The sequence below is a fragment of the Bombina bombina genome, chromosome 6 (assembly GCF_027579735.1).
Source record: "Bombina bombina isolate aBomBom1 chromosome 6, aBomBom1.pri, whole genome shotgun sequence".
Classification (NCBI taxonomy): domain Eukaryota; kingdom Metazoa; phylum Chordata; class Amphibia; order Anura; family Bombinatoridae; genus Bombina; species Bombina bombina.
The window spans coordinates 780,342,023-780,356,515 of record NC_069504.1 but is presented as its reverse complement, the minus strand read 5'-3'; the positions used below and the strand labels follow the sequence as shown (position 1 = coordinate 780,356,515).

Genomic DNA, 14,493 nt, shown 5'->3' with positions numbered 1-14,493 from the left:
GACGCTATGCGCATGCGTTTGTAGTTTAAGCTCACACTAGCAAGGTGAGCGTGGCCCCGTTTTGCGCATGCTCATTACAAATTTTCTGTTTCAGGCAGTGTTACGCAAGACTGGACGGGAGTACCGTATGTGCATTGTTGAGAGTCAGCGACTTGATGCGCATGCGCAGTTTGGATATTCGCTGTGCACGAGCCTTGTATACACGTATAGAGCGGGTGGGACTGCTCTATACGTCACAATATCAAAAAGCAGGAAATGACTAATGGGAGGAGTTTCAAACAGAACGGTAGGGAAAAATAAAAGCACAATATTATATAAATACCTAATAATTATAAAACAATAACTTAGCGACTCTGTATTTCATATGCATATAAATAGAATACTGCAATAAGAACGCTCTAACTTTACCTTCACTTTAATACACTTCACTAAAAATATTAGTGTACACTGTCTCTTTAAGAATAGTCACTGTTCTAGATTGTTTTTCCTCTATAGTAAATGTTTCAAATAATAATATTTGTTCAGGCACTTATAAATACATATTCAGTGTCTTAAAGTAAACAGAAAGCATTGTTTCCCATATGTGTGTGCTAAAGGAAATAAGTATATAGTGTTATGTAAGTTCAAGAGACGTAGATTTGTCTTTGCATAAAATGTTTTTTAGATGATCCATTTATATAGCCTATCTGGTAGTGTTTTTTGTAACAATGTATAGTTCTTATTTTATAACAACATTGTGCTGATTTTCAGACTTGTAAACAAGTGCCAAAGTTTTAGATGTGTACTGCTGTCTACAGACTCTAAGTAAGTTTTTAAAAGGTTTTAGACTGATTTTTTGTAGATCAGTATCTGAATATTCTTCTTTATAGTAGTGTCTATTACATGCAGTTATAAAAATGAAAATTGGTGTATACTGTTCCTTTTAACAATGAAGTTGCAAACAGCAACAAAAGAACACAACATAAAAATCTAAAAAAAGCTAATTATGTAACCTAGATTTTAAAAATGCTTTAATTTGCCTACACCAGCAATTTGATTTGTAACATCTGCAGGTTACAGAATTTGCATTTTTGTATCTCTTCAGAAAGATGTGTTTAAAAGAAACCCCAAACGTTTATTTAATGAATCAGATAGCATGCACTTGTAAAGCTATTTTCCAATTTACTTCTATTATGAAATTTGCTTCATTCTCTTGGTAATCTTTATTAAAGGAGCAGCAATGAACGGCTGGGAGCTAGCTGTATACAATAGGTAAGCCAATGACAGGAGATATATATGGGCACCACCAATCAGCAGCTAGCTCCCAGTAGTGCATTGCTGCTGCTGAGCATACCTAGGTATGCTTTTCATCAAAGGATTCCAAGAGCATTAAGCAAATTTGACAATAGAAGTAAATTGGAAAGTTGTTTAAAATGGTATGCTCTATCTGAATCTTGAAAGTTTCATTCTGACTAGGGTAAAAGTAAACAAAATGAGGAACAGAAACTAACAACTGTAAATACTGTAATTGGTATTACAAAATGCAAAATTAACTGGTAGTGTAAAAGCACAATCAAGTAAAAATATATTACAATTAAAAGGGACAGTCAAGTCCAAAAAAATATTTCATGATTTAAATAGGGCATGTAATTTTAAATAACTTCCATATTTACTTTTATCACCAATTTTTGCTTTGTTCTCTTATATTTCTTAGTTGAAAGGCAAACATAGGAGGTACATATGGTAATTTCTTAGACATTGAAGACTGCCTCTAATCTGAATGCATTTTAGTTCATGTGTTTCATATAGATAACATTGAGCTCATACATGTGAAGTGACCTAGGAGTGAGCACTGATTGGCTAAAATGCAAGTCTGTTATAAGAACTGAAATAAGGGGGCAGTCAGCAGAAGCTTAGATACAAGGTAATTATAGAGGTAAAAAGTGTATTATTATAACTGTGTTTGTTATGCAAAACTGGGGAATGGGTAATAAAGGGATTATCTATCTTTTTAAACAACAAATATTCTGGTGTTGACTGTCCCTTTAAGCAAAGTTTCAGATGCTGAAAGGGGGTGCCAGGATAGAGGGCGCATATTTGATGAGATTGTCTGGATGCCTAAGCCTTCAGGAATATGATCTAACAAGAAATGAATGTAATTTAAAGGGTCATAATACCCAAATGTTTAAACACTTGAAAGTGATGCAGCATAGCTGTAAAAAGCTGACTAGAAAATATCTCCTGAACAACTCTATGTAAAAAAGAAAGATATTTTACCTCAAAAGTTCCTCAGTAGCCACCTCCCATTGTAAAGGATTTCTAAGCAGCATTTTAGTGTGTCTGTCCTAGGACAGCCGAAGGGATGAGCATCGTGCACTCTCATATTATTTCACCAATCAGGTAAAGGAAGCTTACTATGAAATCTCATGAGAGTTAAGTCAAATCTCATGAGATCACAGTAAGAGTTCATGACCTCAGCACTGCTGATGCTGATTGGCTGCTGTTCATTTCTTCATTTTTATTTTTTTTTTTACCTGCAGCTGGGAGCAGGTGAAGTATAACTTTTTACACAGAACTTACGCTGCTGAGCTGAGGAGATTGTGAGGTAAAATATCTTCCTTTTTTACATAGAGATGCTCAGGTGATATTTTCCTGTCAGCTTTTTACAGTTATACTGCATCAGTTTCAAGTGATTTAGCATATGAGTATTATGTCCCTTTAAATAGTAAAAATTGACCCTAGATCCTAAGGTATCTCTATTCAACTACCCAGCTGGCCTTAAAAAAGGACAGGAAACCCCAAAATGTTCTTTCATTATTTGGAAAGAACATACAATTTTAAACAACTTTCCCATTTATCAAATTTGCTTAGTTATCTTGTTATCCTTTGCTGAAGGAACAGCACTGCACTACTGGCAGCTAGCTGAACACATCTATTTAGCCAATCATAAGAGGCAAATGTCTGCAAGCACCAATCAGCTGCTAGCTCCAACTTGTGTAGGATACGTGCGTATTATTTTTCAACAAGGGATACCAAGAGAACAAAGCACATTTGAAAATAGAAGTGAATCCTAAGTGTCTTAATATAACATGTTTTACCCGATTCATGCAAGTTTAATTTTGACTTTTCTATTCCTTTAAATGTAAGATAAAAATGAATGTTGTACAAATACTTTTGAATGCAGCCCATCAAGTAATACCTAAATGCTGGAAAATAACAAACTATTTCTTACATCTAAAGAAGATTGGCAAAAGAGAGTACATAACATTCTTCTATTGGAAAGGTACCACTATTTCAAAACAGACCAGCTTGATAGATATTTTGATGTTTTTTTGGGAAGTCATATTACAATAAGACCCGGCAGGCTACTTATGTCAAAATGTATTATTCTCTGAACCAACAGGATTCACATGTTGTGAACCTGTCCGCATTCCATTGCAGATTGTGGGGTGAATATGTTCCCCATATTTACTCTTGCACGAGGGAATGCTTGTGCAACCAACTGCATGAGTAGGGCTCGTCAATCACACTGGTCGAATGAATCCGGGGTGATTTTCATCCGCCAAATCAAAGTTGGCTAGAGGGTTTATGAAACAGCAGTTTTAACATCAGTTGTTTATAAATCTTGCCGTTAGTAACATCAGATATGGAATTCTTAAAAGGAATCCCCTAAGGCTGTTATAGTGAGCTGCTTTTTTTACCCATATACACCAGCCTCTCTCATGTTACTCGCTTACCCTAGTATGTGTTTATGCACACTTAAAGGGACTTGAAACTCAAAATATTTATTTCATGATTCAGATACAGAATACAATTTTAAACAACATTCTAATTTACTTTTATCTCATTTGCTTCATTCTTTAGATATCCTTTGTTGGAGAAATCAGTCTTTTTATACACATACTTTCTGGGGAACAAGCTCCTACTGAGCATGTGCAAAGGCTCACAGGGTATACATATACTAGTCTGTGATTGGTTAATGTCTGTCACATGGTACAGGGGGCCGGCAAATGGCAGAAAAAATAAATTTGCAAGAAAAAATTGTCTTTTAATTATACAATTCCTACTGCATTTAGTTGTCCTTTAATAATATTTAGAGGTGTTTCATGGACTTTGAGGTCTAGGACAGCTCTCCTGCATATAGGGATCTGTGATTAACATTTGAATGGGCATGGACTATTCACTAAGATGGTACTTAATTCTGGTTCCGGATTCTAACTGGCAGTGCAGTTATGTATTTTGTTCCTGTTATTTGTAAAACACAATAAAAATGAATTAGAATTATTTTTTAAAAAAATTGTTTTCAGAAATGCAAGCTGACATTTTACTTTTGCATTATTAACTTGCTTTAAAAAAAGAGGAAGTTTTGTGTTGGGTGTGGATGACAGTTAAAGGAAATCCTGAGATATCTTATCAGCAGCTGAAAACAAATCGCCATCACAAACCTGATTTTAAAGGGACACTAAACCCCAAAAAATATTTCATGATTCAAATAGAGCAGTGTTTTTCAACCAGTGTGCCGTGAGAGATCCTCAGGTGTGCAACGGCAGACTGACAACAGTGTGACATATTTTTTAAACTTTGCTTGTTTTTTACTCCCAGTGCAGGGGTAGTTTGTAGGAGGCATGGCATAACAGCATAATGCATACAGTATGTGTGTGTTTGTGTGTATGTGTATATATATATATATATGCTGTATTAGGCTACAATGTGTGAATCTTTTAAAATTTTGGGATGGTGGTGTGCCACAGGATTTTTTAATGTAAAAAAGTGTGCCACGGCAAAAAAAAGGTTAAAAATCACTGAAATAGAGAATACAATTCCAATTAAAGGGACACTGAACCCAATTTTTTTTCTTTCGTGATTCAGATAGAGCATGCAATTTTAAGCAACTTTCTAATTTACTCCTATTATCAATTTTTCTTCATTCTCTTGCCATCTTTATTTGAAAAAGAAGGCATCTAAACTTTTTTCTTGGTTCAGTACCCTGGACGGCGCTTTTTTTATTGGTGGATGAATGTATCCACCAATCAGCAAGGACAACCCAGGTTGTTCACCAAAAATGGGCCGGCATTTAAACTTACATTCTTGCATTTCAAATAAAGATACCAAAAGAATGAAGAAGATTTGATAATAGGAGTAAATTAGAAAGTTGCTTACAATTTCATGCTCTGAATCATGAAAGAAAAAAAATTGGGTTCAGTGTCCCTTTAACTTCTATTTTCTAATTTGCTTCATTCTTTAAATATGCTTTGTTGAAGAAATAGCAATGCATATGGGTGAGCCAATCACACGAGGCATCTATGTGCAGCAACCAATCAGCAGCTACTGAGCCTATCTAGATATTTTTTTCAGCAATGTATATCAAGAGAATGAAGCAAATTAGAAAATATAAGTAAATTAGAAAGTTGTTTAAAATTGCATGCTTTTTCTAAATCATGAAAGAAAAAAATATGTGTTTCATGTTCCTTTAAGGAAGACTCCAGTAAAATCTTTAGTCAACAGAAGTACATTTCAAACTCAATCAGGAACAATTTGGCAATATGCTTTTTATCATGGGAAGGTTCTACACTATAAAACTCTGGAGTATTAAAAAAGAATCACCACAAAGTGCAGTGGGCGCTAGTGTTGGAATTCATTGCCTACTACCAATACTTAGCTTTTATTTGTTGCAAAATGACCCTTTTCCACTTTTACCTCCTCTTCAAGTTCTGCATAAAGCACTGGACATTAAAAGGATAGGAAAGTCAAAACCAAAACTTGCATGATTCAGATAGCATGGCATTTTAAAACACTTATAAATTTACTTCTATTTTCAAATGTACTTTGGTATCCCTTGTTGAAAAAGAACACGCACATATCCTACACTAGTGGGAGCTAACTGCTGATTGGTGCCTGCACACATTTGTCTCCTGTGATTGGCTAACTAGATGTGTTCAGCTAGCTGCCAGTAGTGCAATGTTGTTTCTTCAGCAAAGGATAACAAGAGAATTAAGAACATTGAAAAGTTGTTTAAAATTGTATGTTCTATCTGAGTCATGAAAGAAAAAGAAATTGGGTTTCATTTGTTAGAGCTTTTCATTTTAAAGGGACATGAAAGACATTTTCTTTCATGATTTGGATAGGGAATACAAATGTAAACAACTTTCCAATTTACTTCTATTACCAAATGTTCTTTGTTTTCTTGGTATCCTTTGTTGAAAAGTATGAATGTTAGCTCAGGAGCGTGCATGTGTCTGCCGCACTATATGGCAGCAGTTTTGAAAGAATGTTATACATTAGCAAGTACACTCAATGGCAGCCCTTTTTTCTTCTCATAGCGCTCCAGGCATATCCATGCTAACTATCTAGATATCTCTTCAACAACAACAAAAACATGAGAACAAAGCAAATTTGATAATATAATTTGACGTTTTTTTAAACTTTATGTTCTGTTTGAATCATGAAAGAAAAAGGTTGGGTTTCATGGCCTTTCGACTATGCACTACTTTAAAGGGGTTAAACACACAGTAGAAGTACCGCTTGGGGCCTTCAGAGCACTGCTGATCCAGAGCAAAAACTGCCCCTGATCCAATAAGCAGCGCTAGTTACACAGCAAAATCATGCGACGAGAGCTGCTGATTGAATCAGTGATGGTTTCCATTACAAGTGGTATTTCTACTATGTGTTTAACCCCTATGTGGGCATTAGTAGTGCAGGATCAACAGTCTTAAAATGACATAATCTTAAGAATTAGGGCCTGTAATTTTTCGACTACTATGGCCCTTTAAATTGCTTCTTGACAGAAGTGCAATTTCCGTGTAAACTCCAGCACATCAGGCTACATTTTTCTTTACACCATTGATGACATAACTTATGACATTAGTATGAGATCCCTGTATCATAAATGCTATCAGTTGTGATTTCACACATTCCATCCTTAAAGTAATTGTAAAGTTTAATAATTTACTGCCCAGTCTATAAAATTAATCTTAAAAACAGGGGCACTTTAATTCATTAAAATGTTAAAGATGCTTCATTTGTAAAATAATGACCATTTAGTGATGGTAAACATTGCACCGTTCCTCCGCCCCCACATCTCATACTTTATTTAGCTGATCAATGAAAATTCCGGCTTCATCCAATCGTTGCGTGCCCCATTTGGCGTCCAGCTCGTGGGACACGCAACGATTGGATGAAGACGGATTTGTCATTGATCAGCTAAATAAAAGTATGAGATGCGGGCGGAGGAGCAGCGCAATGTTTACCATCACTAAATGGTCATTATTTTACAAATTAAGCGTCTTTAAAAATTTGAATGAATTAAAGTGCCCCTGTTTTTAAGATTCATTTTATATACCGGGCAGTAAATGATTACACTTCACAATCACTATAATGGCATAATTGTTGATATAATGTCATCCATCTGAGATAGGAGGTGTTAATGGAAAAGAACAGTACCACTGAACATGTAATTTTCATAGACAGAATCCTAGGCAACATCCTGAAAAATAGTCTATAATCTACTCTAATTATATCCATTAATAATACATATACCACACAAACATAATACTTTGATTATTAAAGGGCCATTATAGTAAAATAAATGACAGGCTCTAATCTTAGAACATGCAATTTTAAAACTATTGTGTATTTAAAGGACCAGTAAATACAGCAGATTTGCATAACCAACAAATGCATGATAACAAGACAATACAATAGCACTTAGTCTGAACTTCAAATGAGTTGTAGATTTTTTCTGAAAATTTTCAAAGTTATGTCTGTTTCCACTCCTACTGCATCATGTGACAGCCATCAGCCAATCACAAATGCATATATGTATATTCTGTGGATTCTTGCACATGCTCAGTAGGAGCACGTGACTCAAAAAGTGTAAATATAAAAGTCTGTGCACATCTTTTTATTGGAAGTAAATGTGAAAGTTGTTTTGCTGCTCTATCTGAATCATGAAAATTTAGCTTTGAGTTAAGTGTCCCTTTAAATCCACAAAGGGGTTAAACTCACAGTAGAAATACAGATCAGGCCCTGTAGTGCTCAACAAGTCATAAGCGGCATTTCTATTGTGTGTTTAACCCCTTTGTGGGTTAAACACACAGTAAGGTAGGGTCAATAGTTTTAATATAACATGCTGTAACAGATTAGAGCATGTAATCATGTGACTATAATTGCCATTTAAACACAATCTTTCATTATGTATTTAGCTACTTTTCCTGTAAATTTGTAGTTTTTTTCCCAATTCTACAAAAATAATAGCATGCTCCATACTTCAGATGGCACACTGCTGCATGGTACACAGTGATTGTTTCATCGGTATAGTAGTTTACTCACATTTGTACCTACTTGGCCTCAGCAGATAAGACACTTTTAAAAACAGTATTGAACTACAAAACAATGCAAACCTTAAAAATATTTTGTAGACAGACCTTTTGCAGCATAATGTTTAATTGCTTATCTATACTTTACATATATAGACAATAAATAGTTTTATGTCTCTTTAGTGTAATGTGCAGTTTTTTGACAACTTGAAATTCAAAAATGTAATTACAGTCCTATCTCTGAATTTTGAACCTATAAAACAGAATAGACCCAGGTTTTTTTATTTAGCAGGCACCAGAAATTATATATTTGAAATAACTAGTCAAAAACCTAATAAATAAAAATATGCGCGTTAAATAATTTCCTGTTGTGATTAATAACACAGACAAGCGCAGTGATTATATAGGTGACGTAAAACAATATTTATATAAACAGAAAGTTAATCTGTTGTATCGTGTTATGCTGAAACCAGACTGCAATGAGCTCTAGAACCACAGAAATAATACATAAAATAAAAAACTGCTGCGACAATTATACCAAACAAGACACTTACTTTCCCCGACCACCGCCTTGAGCCCAGACGGAGCCATTATATCCTATTCTACGGTTCTACCACCTCCGCCCGACTTCAGGGTACCCCCAAAAAAAAACTTTAGCGACTTCCGCGTTGTGACAAGAGTCGACGATGATGTCAGGAGACGAGCAGGAAGCCAGTTACTAAGGGGCGGGTGCGTGGTTGGTAAGGAGAATGTGAAGTGGACCAATAACAAAAGAGAAAAAGCCACAGCTTGAAGAGCTGATGGGCGGTGTTGAAGGCAGCGGGTAGTAATCAATACGGGGCAGCGGTGAAGTTGGTTGGGTGGGAATAATGATTGAGAGGGACGCGGCTACTGAGGAGCAGGGCCTATCAAATCTTGCTGTTTGGGTATTGTTATGAAGGCGTGACTTCCCTTTAAAAAAATGGTATTGGTCAACTATAATGGACACGGTAGTTTCTATACTTACTTTATTAGGTTAGGTCATTATTTTACAAATCGTGCATAAAGATATTTAACTTAAAAAAAGAAATGTGCTTAGCAGTGAATGAGTCTCTGCCTCCTTCTTCATTGAAAGTCTAGTTGCGTGTTAATGGCTGGTCCAGCCTGCAGTTAACAAAGGACCTATATTTGCTGGGGCAGTCCAAGTTTTTTTTTTTATGCTTTTTTCCCATATTTTGGGATTTATTTAAAAAAAACTGAGTATGCAAAGGATTCAGATACTTAGAGATTTGCAAAAAATATCTATTCTGTTATAAATAACCATGTACATGTTGCAAGGACAGCTTATTTTTTATCTGATTTTGCAGACAGGGCATTATCTCTTTTTCTTTTGTACAGAATACCTGAATGACGATCAACTGTGACCCAGGTTTTTGGAAAGCGCTTGCAAGCTAGAAGGGGCCTGTTAAAACTAACATTAGAAAACTGAACTCAACACATTTTTTTTCTGAAACGGCTTTTTGTGGACTATCAACCTGCTATTTTTGTCTTAAACATGGATTTCTTTTTTCAAATGTTATTTCTTTCTCTTTTGGTCAGGAAAAGGACATTGAGAAGTGGTCAACTAGAAACCCAGGAAAAGGTGATACAAAGGACTCGAGTACCGCGTGTATTTAGGTGCAGGTCAGGTTTAGATGCTTTGTCTGACAGAGATATCATTGAAAAGTTCAGGCTCAATAAAGATACACTCATGGTCCTTTATCAGGAGATTAGTGATTTTTTGGAGCCTCTAACAGGAAGGAGCCACTCCATCCCTGGTATGGTAAAATTATTGGCAGTCCTACATTTTCTGGCCACAGGCTCTTTCCAGTCTGTTACTGGAGTAGTAGTGGGAATGAGCCAACCTTCATTTTCTCGACACCTTACTGTGGTTCTCAGTGCTCTTCTAACACTTGTGCCAAAATATGTTTGCTTCCCAACAACACCAGAAGAGTGGCATAAAGTTAAATTGGCTTTTTATAGAATAGCCCACATGCCCAATGTTTTAGGAGCTATTGACTGCATCCAAGTTGCCCTCAGGCCTCCTCGTTTTATGGAGGAACAATACAAAAACAGAAAGCAGTTAAACTCTCTGAATGTTCAGATGGTCTGTGATGCCCATCTGCGTATCATGAGTGTTCACTATGGTTTTCCTGGCTCCTGCAATGATTCCCATATTCTGCGTCGATCACCTCTATTTCGTACATTTGAAGAAGGACATATGCCTGAAGGATGGCTTCTGGGTAAGTGTTCAATAAGTATTAAACAAAAAGAAGACAGCACTCCAGAAAACAACAATTAGTTTTTGGTGCATGTTATATATGACCATAAAAAAAAAATGCAAGCAGTGAAACTGATAAAATATCCCAATGCAGAGTTTGTCAAAGTTGTTAAAAATCTAGGATCCAGTCCAAAAAGGGGGATAGGGGGCTCATAATCTATCCACTGTGATTTAACTCAGTTATTAAAACGGTAATTAATGGGTAAACTGCTGCAGTGACATACAGCTTGCCCAGAACACCAATGGGTAACCAGGGATTAAGTCACTATTGCATAACACCCTTGGCAATGGGGTTTTAACCACGTAATTACACAGAACATCCTTGTGGCAGGGTGATGTCCAGAACAAACCTGAGCAATCAAGGGGTTAAAACACACTGCCAGTTATGATTTAAACCATTGATTGTCTAGAAACACACACAAGTAAACTATTACATTGGGGTTTAGTCAGATATGAAAGAGTTGCAAAAGTGATGCTTAGAAATGCAGGCCACAGAACAGGAGAGTTGAAATTTTCAGTCATTCAGCTCTCTCATTTCAAGTAGTAGGGCCAAGGCACTGTGAATCAGGTCCTAATTTCTAGGGGCCCCTATTACTGTTTTTTGTGTGTGCCTTGTCCTAAGAACTAGTGTGGATGTGTATCAAAATGATATGTTTCCTGAATATATGTTCCAATAATTTAAATGGAGTGCTGTGCTTGAGAGCTATGTGTCTTAATATTTTAACCCATCTCCAATTTGTTTAGTTAATTTTATCTACATAGAAAAAAAGACTTGCCTGACTCATTAGTTTTAATATAAAATTGTCAGGTCACTTCTTGTTTTAGAATACTGCCTTTTACAGGAAGAGTGTGTGTGTATGTATGTGTGTGTGTATATATATATATATATATATATATATATATATATATATATGTGTGTGTGTGTGTTTCTTGTTTTTAATATCAGCAAGTACAAAGCTAGTTTACATTTTTTATTCTTTATTTTTGTCCAGGTACTGCAACATATGGTTGTCGTCCATGGCTCTTAACCCCGCTATTAAATCCAAGAACGCCTGCTGATCATAAATACAATGATGCGCACAAAAGCACACACAGTACTATAGAAAAAACATTTGAAGAGCTCAAAAGCAAGTTCCGATGTTTGGACCACTCAGAGGGGGTTCTTCAGTATTCTCCACGGAAGGTTTGGGATATTGTTCTTGTTACTTGCATGTTGTATAATCTAACACTTCGCCAGGGTGATCTTCCCTCGGATTTGGATCCTTTACCTGAAGAACAGAATGGTGACGATATTTCCTTAGAATCCACAGAGGGAGGCATTGCAGTTAGATCAATGCTAATATCATCGTATTTCCAATGTAAGTTTTATAAAATATTGTTAATCTGAACACTTTTGTTTATACCCTAACATTAGCTGCACATCATATTGTTTTCTCAATAAAACCAATTTATGTAAGTGATATAGATAAGATTCACCTTACAGTTCCTTGTCGGAGCTGCATGGTGCAGTTTGGTAATGCAGTCATAGTTGAAGTTCAGTTATTCAGTATTCACATTACCGTCATCTGTGTGTTGTATAGTGTACGTAAAGAGAAATGAAAGTCAAAACATTTGTGGTTCAGATAAAGTGTGCAATTTTAAAAGTATTTTTTATTTGCATCTATTATTGCATGTACCTGATTCTCTTGTTATACATTGTTGAAAAACATACCTAGGTAGGCTCCAGACCATCACTGCTGGGACCTAGCTAGACATAGCCAATGAACCAATGACAAGAGGCATATGTGTTTAGCAACCAATCACCAGCTAGCTTCCAGAAGTGAGTTGCCGCACCGGTCACCCCACATCTACTGCTAAAGAGGTTTGAAATGAAAGCTGATGGAGACATTTTTAGCTCATGTATATTTTATTAAATATGTTAATATTCAGGAAAAAGTGCGAATAATCCCTAGACATGAATCACGTAACTGTAGATTGTGTGTCTGTAATAAAGATAGACTCTCTATCAGGGTGGATAAAAATCAGTTTAAATTAGATTTTTTTTTATTTAAATATATATTTTTTAATAAAATACTTTTTGAGGAAAAATCTTTATAAAGATAATGTGAACATCATAAATTGCATTATTATACTTATAGATGTTATACTTGCATTTTCTTTTATTTCTTGATTTAGATAATTTTCTGTTGCGCTCCAAAGCTCCGCCCCATAATACTTTACTTGGGCTTATCCATGACGTGTACAGAGGTTCCACCCACTGTACACGCCATTTCCTAAGCGTGCTCCCAATAGTGAATGAAAATAGCGCATGTGCAACTCCCAACTGCAAGATCAGGATTGGCAGGTTATAAGGAGAAAGAAATAGAATTTTGCGCATGCGCATTATAATCATAAATTAACCTTACTTCGCACCGTAACAGTGACAAACCAACCCGCAGACACGCTTTCTGATTGGATGCTAGGTATGAAGTGATTTCTTCAAGCGAAGTTGGCCGGCAGTGAAGGGCAATATTCATAATAATAAAGGTTTCATTTTATAAATTTAAAAATACTTAATTTAGAGCAAAACAATATGCGAACTAAGGCCTAGTTTCCGTTGCAGTGGTAAAGTTTGGAACTTTGATACTGGTTGTATCTTTAAAAATCACCATAGACTTTAATGGAGATAAATGTTTTTATCACCAGTTTCCAAAGGTTACCACCTCAATGGAAACTAGGCCTAAGTGGGCAACAAACTATGTATTAATGAAATGTAAGATACTGGACTTTACCATCACTTTAAGAGATACTATAGTCCAAAGGTAATTAATCTTAAAATAATGATTAGTTTTTAATTATGTAGCATTAGGGTGTATATACATGGCTGCAATACTTAAATGTTTTGGTAAATTAATTCCTTTAATCCATTCACAATGTCACACTTTCCCAGAGGTTCCTATAAGATTATTTTGTGCAGATATTATCAAAGATGCATGTTTGTGTTTGCGTTTATGATTCTGATAGAGAAGTCAATTAAAAAAAAAAACTTCCTCATTTACTTTTATTATTAAAATATGCACACTCTTTTTATATTCACACTTTTTAAAGGGACCAGCATCCAGGAAGTATGTGCAAGAGTACACATATATGTATATGTGTTTTGTGATTGGCTGATTTTCAAAGTTAAATTACAGAAAAAGCGGACAAAATAAATAACAAAGGTAGATTGCAATTTTTTTTAAACTACACAATTAAACATTTTATATTACATTTTTTTTGTGGTTTTTACTATCTTTTTTTAAAGGTGAACTACAAAATTATTTTATCCATCCAGTAGTAACATGCGTTTAAAAAAACTGGCTTTAACATAGAACTGATGTTAGGATTTTAAGGGCCATTTACCAATTTGAGATTGCAATATAAAATGTTTAATTATTCATAGTAAAAACAACTTTTTATAAGCTATTTTGCCAACCCTTTCCTGTAATTTAAAATTTAAACATGAAGGGCTAGATTACAAGTGAGGCGCAAACGGTTTTGCGCAAGTAATAACGTATTTTCGCAAACATATTACAAGTGGAGCGAAATCTTGATTTACGCGAGATATAATTGGTGATCTCAAAGCGGTTTATATAGCAAGTGTATTTTAAATGTTTTCATTTTAGCCTGAGGAAACAGTCTTATGTTGGCTGAGAAACGCGTTGCTTTTTAATAAATATTAGTTTTATTTTTACACTTGCTTGTTTTGGACATTATGCTTCCTGCTTCCCCACACTGTTTGGAGTGATTCCTGTTTCTTACCGGAGAACAGTCAGCTAGGCGGCTGAGAAGTTCCAGCCTGTTTTCTATGCACTTAGGGGTGCTGTTAATATGTAAGTTTGATATACCTCATCCTTTTTATAACCTTGTCAAACTGTGCTG

The 14,493-nt window shown here is 35.4% G+C and overlaps 2 protein-coding genes across 2 annotated transcripts in view; one reads left to right on the top strand and one right to left on the bottom strand.

The window, feature by feature from the left end:
- The window catches only part of STXBP2 (syntaxin binding protein 2), a 265,170-nt gene extending 256,178 nt beyond the window's left edge, over positions 1-8,992 (bottom strand). Inside the window, exon 1 of the mRNA XM_053718090.1 lies at positions 8,849-8,992. Within this exon, the coding sequence (XP_053574065.1) occupies positions 8,849-8,885 (37 nt within the window). The 5' untranslated portion in view covers positions 8,886-8,992. The remainder of the gene's footprint in view (positions 1-8,848) is intronic.
- A 249-nt stretch (positions 8,993-9,241) lies between these two features.
- LOC128662260 (putative nuclease HARBI1) overlaps positions 9,242-14,493 on the top strand; it is a 9,050-nt gene continuing 3,798 nt past the window's right edge. Inside the window, exons 1-3 of the mRNA XM_053716081.1 lie at positions 9,242-9,258; positions 9,873-10,555; positions 11,586-11,951. Coding sequence (XP_053572056.1) covers positions 10,024-10,555; positions 11,586-11,951 — 898 coding nt within the window. The 5' untranslated portion in view covers positions 9,242-9,258; positions 9,873-10,023. The remainder of the gene's footprint in view (positions 9,259-9,872; positions 10,556-11,585; positions 11,952-14,493) is intronic.